Source organism: Henckelia pumila, chromosome 1 (assembly GCF_033568475.1).
Source record: "Henckelia pumila isolate YLH828 chromosome 1, ASM3356847v2, whole genome shotgun sequence".
NCBI lineage: Eukaryota > Viridiplantae > Streptophyta > Magnoliopsida > Lamiales > Gesneriaceae > Henckelia > Henckelia pumila.
In genome coordinates this window covers 105,018,903-105,031,198 of record NC_133120.1, presented here as the reverse complement: position 1 = coordinate 105,031,198, position 12,296 = coordinate 105,018,903, and the positions used below count along the sequence as shown (strand labels likewise).

At 37.0% G+C, this 12,296-nt stretch overlaps 1 protein-coding gene across 1 annotated transcript; it reads right to left on the bottom strand.

Annotated features, from left to right (window-relative positions):
* Nucleotides 1-7,218: 7,218 nt before the first annotated feature.
* Nucleotides 7,219-11,017, bottom strand: LOC140871333 (uncharacterized). The gene is made up of 9 exons (XM_073273803.1): nt 10,727-11,017; nt 10,232-10,362; nt 10,073-10,139; nt 9,084-9,136; nt 8,640-8,694; nt 8,478-8,552; nt 8,236-8,353; nt 7,627-7,673; nt 7,219-7,545 (listed from the first exon to the last, which is right to left on the bottom strand). The coding sequence occupies exons 1-9, from the start codon at nt 10,781-10,783 to the stop codon at nt 7,438-7,440; spliced, it is 711 nt and encodes a 236-aa protein (XP_073129904.1). The 5' UTR covers nt 10,784-11,017; the 3' UTR covers nt 7,219-7,437.
* Between the last annotated feature and the right edge of the window lie 1,279 nt (nt 11,018-12,296).

The window sequence follows — 12,296 nt, the reverse complement described above, 5'->3', positions numbered from 1 at the left end:
AAGAATAAAACTGATGAGTCGGGAAACATCATTAGAAATAAAGCTAGATTGGTAGCTCAAGGGTACACACAGGTTGAAGGGGTGGATTTTGATGAAACCTTTGCTCTTGTAGCCCGCATTGAGTCTGTTCGACTTTTGCTTGCTATTTCATGTAACATGGGAATGAAACTTTTTCAAATGGATGTAAAAAGTGCCTTTTTGAATGGTATCCTAAATGAAGAAGTTTATGTAAAACAACCTAAAGGTTTTGAGGATCCAAATCATCTTGATTATGTGTACAAATTGAAAAAGGCATTGTATGGATTGAAGCAAGCACCACGTGCATAGTATGAAAGACTCACCGAGTACTTGTTAAACATTGGTTTCAAAAGAGGTGAAGTGGATAAGACTTTATTTGTACAAAAGTCTCAAGGTAATATCTTAATTTGTCAAATCTATGTGGATGATATAATCTTTTGTGCTTCAAATGATAAACTTGTTAATGATTTTGTGAAGTGCATGTCCTCTACATTCGAGATGAGCATGGTTGGTGAATTAACTTATTTTTTGGGATTACAAGTGAAACAAATGCATGATGATATCTTTTTGAGTCAAAGCAAGTATGCTAAAAATCTTGTGAAGAAGTTTCTGAATGATAACACTAAACACATGCGCACACCTATGGGGGCAAATGAAAAACTGTCTAGAGAGGATGTTGCCAAAGGTGTTGACAACACCCTCTACAGAAGCATGATTGGTAGTCTTTTATATTTAAGTGCTACTAGACCTGATATCATGTATAGTATTTGTCTGTGTGCTAGATACCAGTCTAATCCAAAGATTACTCACTTGAAGGCCGTAAAACGTATACTGAAATATATGGCTGGAACTTTAAACTTGGGTTTGTGGTACACTAAAGAAACCAATTTGAATTTGATAGGATTTAGTGATGCTGATTGGGCTGGGGATTTAGATGAGAGAAAGAGCACTTCGGGAGGATATTTCTACTTGGGAAATAATTTAGTATCATGGTATAGCAAGAAACAAAATTGTGTCTCATTGTCTACTGCCGAGTCTGAGTATGTTGCTGTAGGTAGTTGTTGCTCACAATTTCTGTGGATGAATCAAATGCTAAATGATTATGGTGTTAAGAGTGATACTTTTATTGTGTACTGTGATAATTCTAGTGCCATTGATATATCCAAAAATCCAGTACAACACTCTCGAACCAAACACATTGACATTAGACATCATTTCATTCGAGATTTGGTCGAGAAAAGCATGATCTTAATTGAGTTTGTTGGAATAAATAACCAATTAGCTGATATATTCACAAAAGCTTTGGATTTCGAGAGATTTTCCAGTCTAAGGAAGTCTCTCAGTATGTGTGCATTATAGACAGAACTTAGATGTTGTCAGGAGTGTTGCCAACACCCTGTGACAACACCTTTTCATGCATATGCATTTTAGGACCTTAGGCATTCTGCATTCATTCATTCATTCATTCATTCTGTTTTGTGATGTGTTGGACATTGTGTAAAACATTGACCAGTTTTCACTCAGGATTCTTTGCAAATTGTTTTACAGTTTAATGATATTTAATTGAAGAAGAGTTCTGACTAAATCACGAAGTATTGGAGGGATGTTCGTGTATTCCATGATCCCGTCCCAAGTGAAAAGTGATTTCGCAAATTCAGAAACTCAAAATAACAAAATGGTTAAATAAGATCATCTCAATCATCAAATTTGATTGAAAATCAGAAGCAAATGGAAAAAGCTACCTAAAGGGGTCCGTTGAAGATCGTTCCTTTAGTGTGCAGGCTACCACTTCTGTTGTGACGCCCGGGGCTGAAGAGGCAGGGAGTGATCGCCGGTGCCAAGAGGTTGCACGGACAATGAGCGGCTCCTGGTAGGCTTCTAGGCGAAGGGAGACATGAATGAACCGATCCCATGTCGAAATGAGAGGGATTCTGAGATTGTGTAGGTATGGGACTACATGGTTGAGGAGAGCTTAAAAGATTTCATATGTACTATTCATATCAAGAAGGTGCATCTTCTTTTCGCAAGCTCATCACATAAAAACTTCAAAGTTAAGCGTGCTTGACTTGGGGAAATTATAGGATGGGTGACCCCCTGGGAAGTTTCTCAGGGTGCGTGTGAGTGAGGACAAAAGCACGCTGAAAAGACCCGTCTTGATACAGTGGGTCGTTACAAATGGTATCATAGCCGACCTCTCTTAGTACGGTATGGTTCGGGGACGAACCAAGCGGAAGCTGGTGGGCATGTGACGCCCGGGGCTGAAGAGGCAGGGAGTGATCGTCGGTGCCAAGAGGTTGCACGGACAATGAGCGGCTCCTGGTAGGCTTCTAGGCGGAGGGAGACATGAATGAACCGATCCCATGCCGGAATGAGAGGGATTCTGAGACTGTGTAGGTATGGGACTACATGGTTGAGGAGAGCTTAAAAGATTTCATATGTACTATTCATATCAAGAAGGTGCATCTTTTTTTCGGAAGCTCATCACATAAGAACTTCAAAGTTAAACGTGCTTGACTTGGGGAAATTATAAGATGGGTGACCCCTTGGGAAGTTTCTCAGGGTGCGTGTGAGTGAGGACAAAAGCACGCTGAAAAGACCCGTCTTGATACAGTTGGTCGTTACATCTGTAATAATGAATTTAATGGCTATCTGGAAATAAAGTTTTTTTTAATCCTGAAGTGTTGCTGGAAGATGTTGCCAACATCGTGGATAACACCTCACTTGTCAACATATTATTTGTGCACATAATTGCATTTTAAGTTTGTCGCATTCTGTTTTAGACATAATTAGGACATGCATATTTTTGATTTGTGAATATCTTTGGCCAAAAGGTTATGAATTCCGATCGAACAAAATTTGTGATTTTTGCCCTATCCTCTGAATTTTTAAATTTGAATGTGATTGAATTTTGTTTCAGTGGAGTTATATTCTGATGAGGAGTTAAAATTGGAAAGATTTGGTGAAATATTTGGGCCAAGATTATCGGAAGAAATCAAAGGGATTTATTGCCTAATTAAGTCGGATTTGTTACCGTTTTCCTCATAGTTACCGTTGAGATTTTGTTACCGTTGGGGGCCTACAGAATCCAAGTTAGAATAGGAAAAGGTTTGAGGGATTATATATCTGTATTTTTATCTTCTTTTGGAAATATTTTATTTTCATCCCGAATTCCCTTATTCTCAATACTCTCTGATTAATATTGCCCTATTCCATTCTCAATATTTTATCCTCACGCATTTTCATGGCAGGAAATGGTTTTGATCCCCAAGATATTCGTTCTGAGATGGGATATTCAGAAGATGCTATGGAAGGTGTTACAGCACCTACATCACCACACCCTGTGGTTGAACAAGCGTTGATCCCTGTTGCTGAAGAACCAGTGCCTTTGGAATCCATCGCTCCAGGAGAGCCAGACAATGAGATCGATGTGGAAAATTTGCCTGATATGTCCGTACTGAATAAGGTGTTTCCTACGAAACCCTTAACCCGTAGATCAAAGAGACAAGCTGGCTACAACCCAGATTACACTGCATCAAAGAGATTTCGAGGAAATGGTCAACCATCCAGACCTTCTCTCGTGGACACCGAATTCTCTTCTGGTGATACAAGCTCAGATGAAGACTTTAAATTGGTACATCGAAAAAAGGGAAATGCGAGTGCCATGGAACCCTCTGTTCCAACTATTCCCGTTCCGTTTGAATCTGAAGAAACTTCAAAGGGGAATTCATCTTCTGACAGTGATTCTACTGAATCAGAAATTCCTTCTGCTGCTGCTCAGACAGATGTTCCTGTTCCTGAGGGACCATCATCTACTGCTCCTCCTGTTCTATCTGATGATGAGGAGATTTCTATAGCCCAGTTTATGACTAAAATGAAGAAGTCAAAAGGCAAGAAGCCTATATCCACTGCTACTGCTTCTGTTCCAGAATCCGAGGATGATCCTGATGAAGAGATGCTTCAGGAATATGCTGACAATCGCCCTCAACCTTCTGATAGTTCCAACACTGAGTCAAGTGAAGATTCAGATGCTGAGAAAGAGTTGGAAGAAGAGTCAAATTCTGATGACTCTGAAGAAGAAGAGGAAGGTGCTGAGGAAGGTGTTGCCGACACCCTGGACAACATTTTAGGAGAAGAATACCAGGTAAACTCGTCCTATTCATCTGCTTTTTACTCCAAGGAGTTTGCTGACTGCTGGGATCAGTACTCTGATCGTGAGTTCCTTGAGGAGCGTAACATTGATGTGGAGAATTATGGAGCTCAAAATATGATAAAATTCCTTGAAGCAAGAAATCTGCTTGCCACTATTACCACTGCTGTTACGTATAGCAGGGAAATCATTCGAGAGTTCTATTGTAATCTTACTGAAGCTGTGAAGGACCCACGGTATGTCAAATATGGTACAGTCTATGTGAGAGATCAATTGTTCCAGTTTAGTCCAGCTATCATCAATGCTTTTCTCCACACGTCGTCTGTTGATGATGCTCCTCTGCCTACCTTGAATGAAATGACTACTGTCATTACTGGAGGTCAAGTTACAGAGTTTCCAGCTCATCCCAAGAAGTTACAAGCTGGCAAGCTTACTGCCCTATACTCTGTTCTTCACAAAACCTCTGTTAAGACTTGGACTTCGTCTGAAAATTCTTCTGTTGTTACAAAGCATCAAGCTCCAGTCTTGTATGCGATTGGAACTGGCATGGCGTTCAATTATGGCAGACTTGTGTTTGACACAGTCATGACATTTGCAGATTGTGCTCAACCTACCTTGAAGCTGCCTTATCCATCACTCATCTACTCTATGATGTTGTCTCAAGAAATTGAGAAGGATGATGATGAAGTTCTTATTGAGCCTGGAGAACTGCTAAAGATTGCACCAGCCCTGCTCAAAGGAAATAGGAGGATAGACCTTCCTTGGTCTGAGACTGCTGATTATGCAGGTGTCATGGCAGGTGCTGCCATCACCTCCTCTGCTGCTGCTATTTTTGTACCTCCTTCTGCTGCTCAAGCTGTTGATTCGATGTTCATTCAAGCTCAATTGGTGCATGCTGAGCAGAAGATTGCACAAGCAAAGGCTGACCTTGCCTACTACGAAGGGTTAAAGGCTCACTATGAGTCTCTTTTACGTGGAGCTGGCCCTTCTGAACAAAAAGGGGGAGAAGAAAGTGAAGAAGTTGACTCAGAGAGCAATCAATTTTAATCGTAGTTTTTGGTTTTACTAAGTTTATTTGTTTTTATTGTAGGTTAAAAGTTCTGTTTTTTTCTCCAATTTGCTCTGACCCTAATCAAAATTGCTTTGGTGTTTGCTCTGTTGTTTCGTATGATTATTTCTCCTTGCACTAATGTCTTCTGATTGAGGTGTCATAGCTAGATGTTACCAACATCTTATGACAACACCTCTGCTTATACTCAGGGGGAGAATCTATTCAGGGGGAGTTTTGATTAAGGGGGAGTTTAGTTGTATTTTGTCCAGAAAGGCAAAAAGGGGGAGATTGAAAGGAATTTTTTATTTCTTAAAATCATCTTAGTTTGAAAAAGATTTTATTTAATATCTTTTGTCTTTCTTGGACATGAAGTTATTTATTTCTTTGAATAACTTGTTTTAAGATTTAAATAAAGTTATCAGAATATTATTATCATATTTCTATTGATTTAAATTCTTTTTTGTGTAGATTTGTCTTGATCAAGATCTAGAGTCCTACGCTTACAAGAAAACATTCTAAAGGAGGATTCTTGGTCTATTTATTGAAGATTTGCGTGCACAAGGGAGAGACGGAAAAAATAGAGAGACCGTGAGTTTTCTAGGGCAAAGAAGATACGAACGAAAGAGTTGCTGAAGTTGGTGTCGGTCGTGATTGATTGAAGTCGTGAAGAACACTCGAAGATTGTTGATCGAAGAGTGTATTTGTCTCACGTGTTGTTGGCTTCAAGATTTTTTCTTCTCCTTATTTCGTTTTTCATTATTCTATTCCTTATAGAATATTTTTAGGAGAAATTTTATGGTTTACTTTCTCACTTGTCTTGAGAAATTGAATTTTGCAATAGTCACTAGTTTTAGGGTTTGTAAAACTCTTTAAAAGGTTTCTAGTGAAGTTTTACCCTGAGGCGCTGCAAGAGTATTTTATACTCTTGCTTAATTCATTTGAGTCTATTTATTTGGTTGCTTGTTTATTTTATACACGCTTAAATTATATTCCGCTGCAAATTACTCAAGGTGTTACTGTAGGTGTTGTCAACACCTTGTGACAACACCTCAAACTGTTTATGTGCAACCATTATTTCCTTACACAGGCAAGCCGGCCGCCCCGTCTCAACCCGCGGCCCGTTTGCATTGGCCCGTTTAGGCCCATTTCCAAACGGGTCAGTAAAACCCAAACCTAACCCGTCAATTTTTCATGGTGGGACGGGTTAGTCCGACGGGCCCGATCCGTTTTGACGGCTCGGAATACAATTCCACTAATCAAAACGCATCCCACATATAATTTAAAATAGTGTTCTTTGCACACTTTGTGTTATTTCGAGATCATATGATGAATTAAATAGAAGAATTTAAAAAATTCAAAAAATAGATAAAATATTGTAACTATAGCTAAATTACAAATAAGTTAATTCAGAATGATTTTCATTTTATGAAACAATCTTCTATTTGATTCACATAAAAAATATTACTTTTTATTATAAATATGAATAAGATTAACCCGTGAGATGGTCTCACAAAAACACTTACACAAAGTTAATTACCTTATACCCCTTAAGCTATTAATATATTATAGATATAAAGGAGAATATAATTGTAATTTTTATTTAAATTTCTGTCTTAATTAGACGATGACGACGATACTCCAATTAGATGCCTAATTTTAGATTTAAAAAAAAAAAAACTAGATGCCTAATTTTCAGAAAGTGTTGGAGATACCTCTAAAAAAAAAAGTGTTGGAGATAAAAAAAAAAAAAAAATTAATAATAAGATTGGATGATACAACAATATAGCACTGTCATCGACAACTTTTCCGCATAATTGTCAAGTCTGTTTAACAAGTCTAAGAATCAGGCTCTAAGAAGTAACAGCACACGTTCAAGCATTATGGAGTCATGCACGAAATTCAAACCACTTTGGAACTCAGACTCGGCTCCTTGCTGACATTACAATAACAGGTTTTGGTAAATCCATACCACTCAAACAACGATATCAAGTAATGCCACGAGGACACAAAAATTGCAATTGTATAATATAGTTTTGAGCTTTCCGATACTTCCAGATTCATCGTAAACACAGAACTTGAAACATGTATCCTTCTTTCCTCATTAAATAAATATATATATGTATCACCACATCACATGAATGATGAATAGCAGAAAATAGTTTAGCCAACAAGCCAGTCATCTCGCTACATCACAGGGCACGCTTGCTGCAAACCAGTGATGCTACTCAATTTCTTGCCCGGTGGGACGTCGATATGGCATATATCTGCGATCTTTTGCAGCATTTTTCCTTCTCTTTCTCTCGATAAAAGCCTCAAGCTTGCCAGATTCCTGTTTGCATATAATAAACTAATCATTTAATCCACATCAACAGCATAGACGGAACATTGCAACAATTACTAGCCCCTTTACCTTGAGTTCCTTGTATTTTTCCATCAGCTTCTGTTTCCGAATTTCAGCTGCAACGAAAGACACCAGTTAATCATTCAAGCACTGGCCTGCATTTTAATATTCACTTCCTTCTAATTTCTTTTCCACTATGTAAGCAGTTTTTTAACATTTATGTATTATTATAGAAGGCCAAATCAAAGTTTCTTTTTCTGTGTGAACCTTTCTTAATTCCTTTCCATGTGGAAAAATGCAAGTCACTATTCAACCCCCAAAAAATTGCTAATAATAAAATTGTCCGTTTGTTTGTTCTTATTTCATTCTTTTCATGCTTATCATGTGACTAGCTGTTTAAAAAGTTAAAACTAGCTCCCCTTGTTTGCTTGTCATCAGCATACCCACGAACCGAGGCCAACAAAAGAAAAAAATAACAATTTTTCTCACCAATTTCTATAATGGAGAACTAACACAGCATGTTGATTGTTCTTCTCTCTCAACCAAGAAAGGAGAGAACTATTGATTGCTACGAGAAGAAAGACAGCTAAGTGTTCTAGGGCACGCTGACACATATGCATCATTAATGGAGAAACATAGGGAGTGATTGAGGTACAGAGAGCACATAAGAAAACTTACACTTTTTCAGATAGTAAGGTTGTTTCCCTTGCTTTGCAGCTTCCCTCTCTTTCTGCTTGTGCTTGGCCAAAATTTCGTTCTCGGTATGCTTTTTTGTAGCAAACTTCAATTCTTTATCCTAGCATGGACAGAATAAATATAACTAACCTAGAAAACCCATGTCATCTTGAGCTTGAGATACATAATTGACAAATGAACTTGCACAGCCAAACAAAACCCAGTTTACTTTAATAGGAACTTACAATCCGAGCAATGTGATCCTTCAGTTCAGTTTTTACTTCTGGGTTCTTTGCTTTCTTCATCTGTTTCTTCAGCTTCTAAAGTTCCAAAAACTAGGATCAAATAGGTTACAAGATAACAAAAGAGCAACAATATTAAGAAAACATTTGAATAGCAAATGACACCTCTTTCTCAGCCGGAAGTTCATTCTCGTAGAGAAAGTTATATCTCTTCTTGAACCTGCACATCACATCAAGAATAAGTGTTTGAAATCAACCACAGGAGAGTGTCCGCGAAAGACTGTCAAAATAGGATACACCATGCTGTGTTACTTCATAATGCATTCCCTAAGTTTGCAGACCACAGATAACAGCAAGTACCATCTTTTTTAGAAACCTGTTTCCCTCTCAACTTAAACACACACTACTCAGAGATGCAAGGCTACTGTCCATGAAAAAACAATAAACACAAAAGGAGAGTTTTAATTTTAAAATTCTAAAGGATGTGGAAATAATAGGCCCGAGCGTTCCCAGGTTCGGTCATCGATGACCAAATTAAAAATTGTTACAGGAGAAATCATCATATTGAAAACAAAAGAAATAGGAGGCTGGCTGAAGAAAGAAGCTTACCCTTCCACATCCAGGTTTCCACATAGTGATTCAAAACGAGGGTCACACACCACCTGCATATAATCAGGCAGTAATTTAACCATAAACAAATTGGAGAGAAAGTCCTATGTCTGATTGCTTGGGCTAAGCATGAAATGAATATCGAAACCAACATATGAACAAAAAACAAAGCATATGTTGCCTAGAGAATATTTATCCAAGTAAGGGTGGGCAATATGCTGCTGTTTTCGGAGGAACGGTTTATGTTGAAAGAAAAACTTCGCACAATCAAAACTTAAAAAGCAAAAGACAAGCCTCACCCAAAAAGCCTAGATAATATTTAGTTATTTACCCAAGCAAGAGTCCATACAAAGCTACCCCCACCCTGCATGAAAAAAGATTAAGCCATCCTCCAAGCTTCACAGAAATGCATAAAGCCTTGGACCCCCTTTTACATCTACTCATTGTAGAACCCTCAGAAAGATGATTGCAGTTTCAGACAGAATGGAAGCATTCTCAAGTTAAAGCTTAGCAAATTGACATCCCATATTTCCTTCCTGAATGTAAATATCATGATTGCCCATAAATCGATCACAAATTCAAAATTTCAGAAGTAGCAAAAGAGTCAACAGACTCAAACTCACTCCCCAATGTTCATGCCAAAACTCTTAGAACACGAGAGAGTAATATTTATCAAGAAAATATGCAAGAAGATTGAAGTTCAATCCAAGCCAAATTCACATAAATGGTCCAAGTCTCCATGTATAAGGTAAGCATAAGGTTGTATAGCATGCCAATGCTCAATAGCCACACCAGATGGATTTTCAAATTTGTTGCTAATGATAGGCAACAATATTAAAACTTTATAAGCTAGTAGCTTGTGGGTCTGCAATAAAACAACATTTCAGAAACTTTATATCCACAAAATCGGGAATAAAAAAATTCTTTGTGGTTAGAGTATTTCTCAAATGAAATACAACAGAATGCGAATAAAGACAAGTAAAACCGACCCTTTTTGGAACTTGAACTACTTCTCTGAATCTACCAACAGGCTTCTTGCTACTAATCTCCATTGGCCTAAATGATAACACAATATAAGAATATGAAACAGCGAAACCAAAAGAACTAAAATGTATATATAAGAACAAGCACATAAACAATGACTAAACCTATTCTTATTTGCTCGACCTCCCTTCTTCTCTGTGTTTGTCTTCCTGTAGACCATCTCTGACCCATCAGACCTTGCTCTCTGCAACTCCTCAAATGTCACCTCCGCCAGTTCCCGCTCTATCTCAATCTCCTATTTAATTGAATTCTCATGTTGAATCAATACATTAGAACTTAGAACTTCTATGACAATTCAAATTTAAATCAATACATTAGAACAACTTTGACATTGGTTTTATTAAAGACCCATCGGCGGATTCAGTAACGTAATTGGCGAGGAACAATTCAATGTTTGGGATGAAACTCGCCACTTCCGACAAATTACGAGCAAATTTTAATACTTTGAGAGTTAGAGGGAATAAAAACGGTGGAAAAAATTCCAGCGCAAAGTTTTGTTATACATGATATAAATTAACAAAAGAAAACACCAAATTGAGCAAATTGAACCTCCCGTTGTCCAAATACGAAAATACACTAATTTGGAGCAGACGTCTTACATCTTCAGAAGCAATGTCATCGCTGTCGTCGAATGTGATTTTACTTGATGTTGCCATGGCTGATTCGAGCTTCCTCACATCAATTTCTGAGAAACACAGAAGAGTTCACTCAAAAATTGGAACAGGAAATTCTGATCAAATACACCTCTTGCAGCGGGAAAGTGAATATGAAATCACAAGAAGAAATTTTCACTTCAGTATTTGGGCGATAGGGTTAGCACACAGGTTTTAAATTTTATTTAGGGTTCAACGGCGTCGTCCGGCGTTTGATGGGGAGAAGAATGTCGATTAGGCACCTCATGACATCTATTGATATTTATATCAAGTTTGTTAGAATAGCGAAATTTTGGTAACTTAAAAAAACACAAAAACTCTTCTTGCGATTTCACGGGTCAATTTCGGATGAATCTCTTATTTGGATTATTCATAAAAAAATTTTATTTTTTATATCAAAAATATTACTTTTTATTATTAATATGGGTTCTGAATGACGTCTCACAAGAGACTTACTCCTTAAAAAAAGTGTATAAATAATTTCAGTTTTTATGTGTTTGTATTTGAAAGAGGAAAATAAGTGACTTTGGCGGACAAATGTGAAACAATATTAGTATTATTGTTTTTATTTTTAAATATAATTACAAGCAAAAGTAAAAAACTAGAAATTTTAAATTTTTTAAATCATTTTTCATGTTTTTATTAAAACCCCAAACACTACAATTTTTTTAAAATTATTTTTCTTTGTTTTTTTATTTACTCTCCCCACCTCTCCAACCAAATCAAAAGGGTTCTAACTTCTAATTTGCTCAATAGACACAATTCTATCATTCTATGGATAAGCCAATGTGCATGTTAGATCATTTCCAACCTATTACGTTAGCCACGGGTTGGCATAAAACCGTGGCTAATTTAGACAATAGTAGCACAATCATGTTTTTCAAACTCAGGCCAATGAGACAAATCGTTATCCTAAATCTTCAAAAGTTAAAATCCGACAAGTCAATTTCATTAGACATCTCCCAAAGACTTAAGCGCTCGATAACCAAAAAACATCTTCAAATTACCATAAATTGTCTTGATTGAAGTAAAACGTGTAAATGAAGTAAAATCATGGCAACAACACAATGTAATAATATTTTGTATTTTCATGTTCATAATATTTACAGTATTTCCTAACTCTGAAACATAGTCACAAATCAACTATCATTGGGCTTGAATGAATGAACTACAGTTTATGAAGAACATTTGCCCAGCTAAATAATCGCTACTATAATTCAATAAAATTCGAGCAATCAATAACTTCTCCAAAATAGCCAACTAAACTAATCCATCGTTATTTATCGAACATTTGTTATATTATTTTTTTTGTTATATTATACCATTGTTTTGTTGAAAATAGCTAATTTCCAATAATATCAAGTTATATAGCAGCTGAAAACGGCTATTTTCCATTTAGTTGATCAGATAAATAATTTATACGATGATTCTTACCGTGTTTCATGTTTGGCGGCTCCGGCGGATTGCTTGCATGCACAGCTATGTTCCATCTTATATGTTCTTTAAACTTGTATTT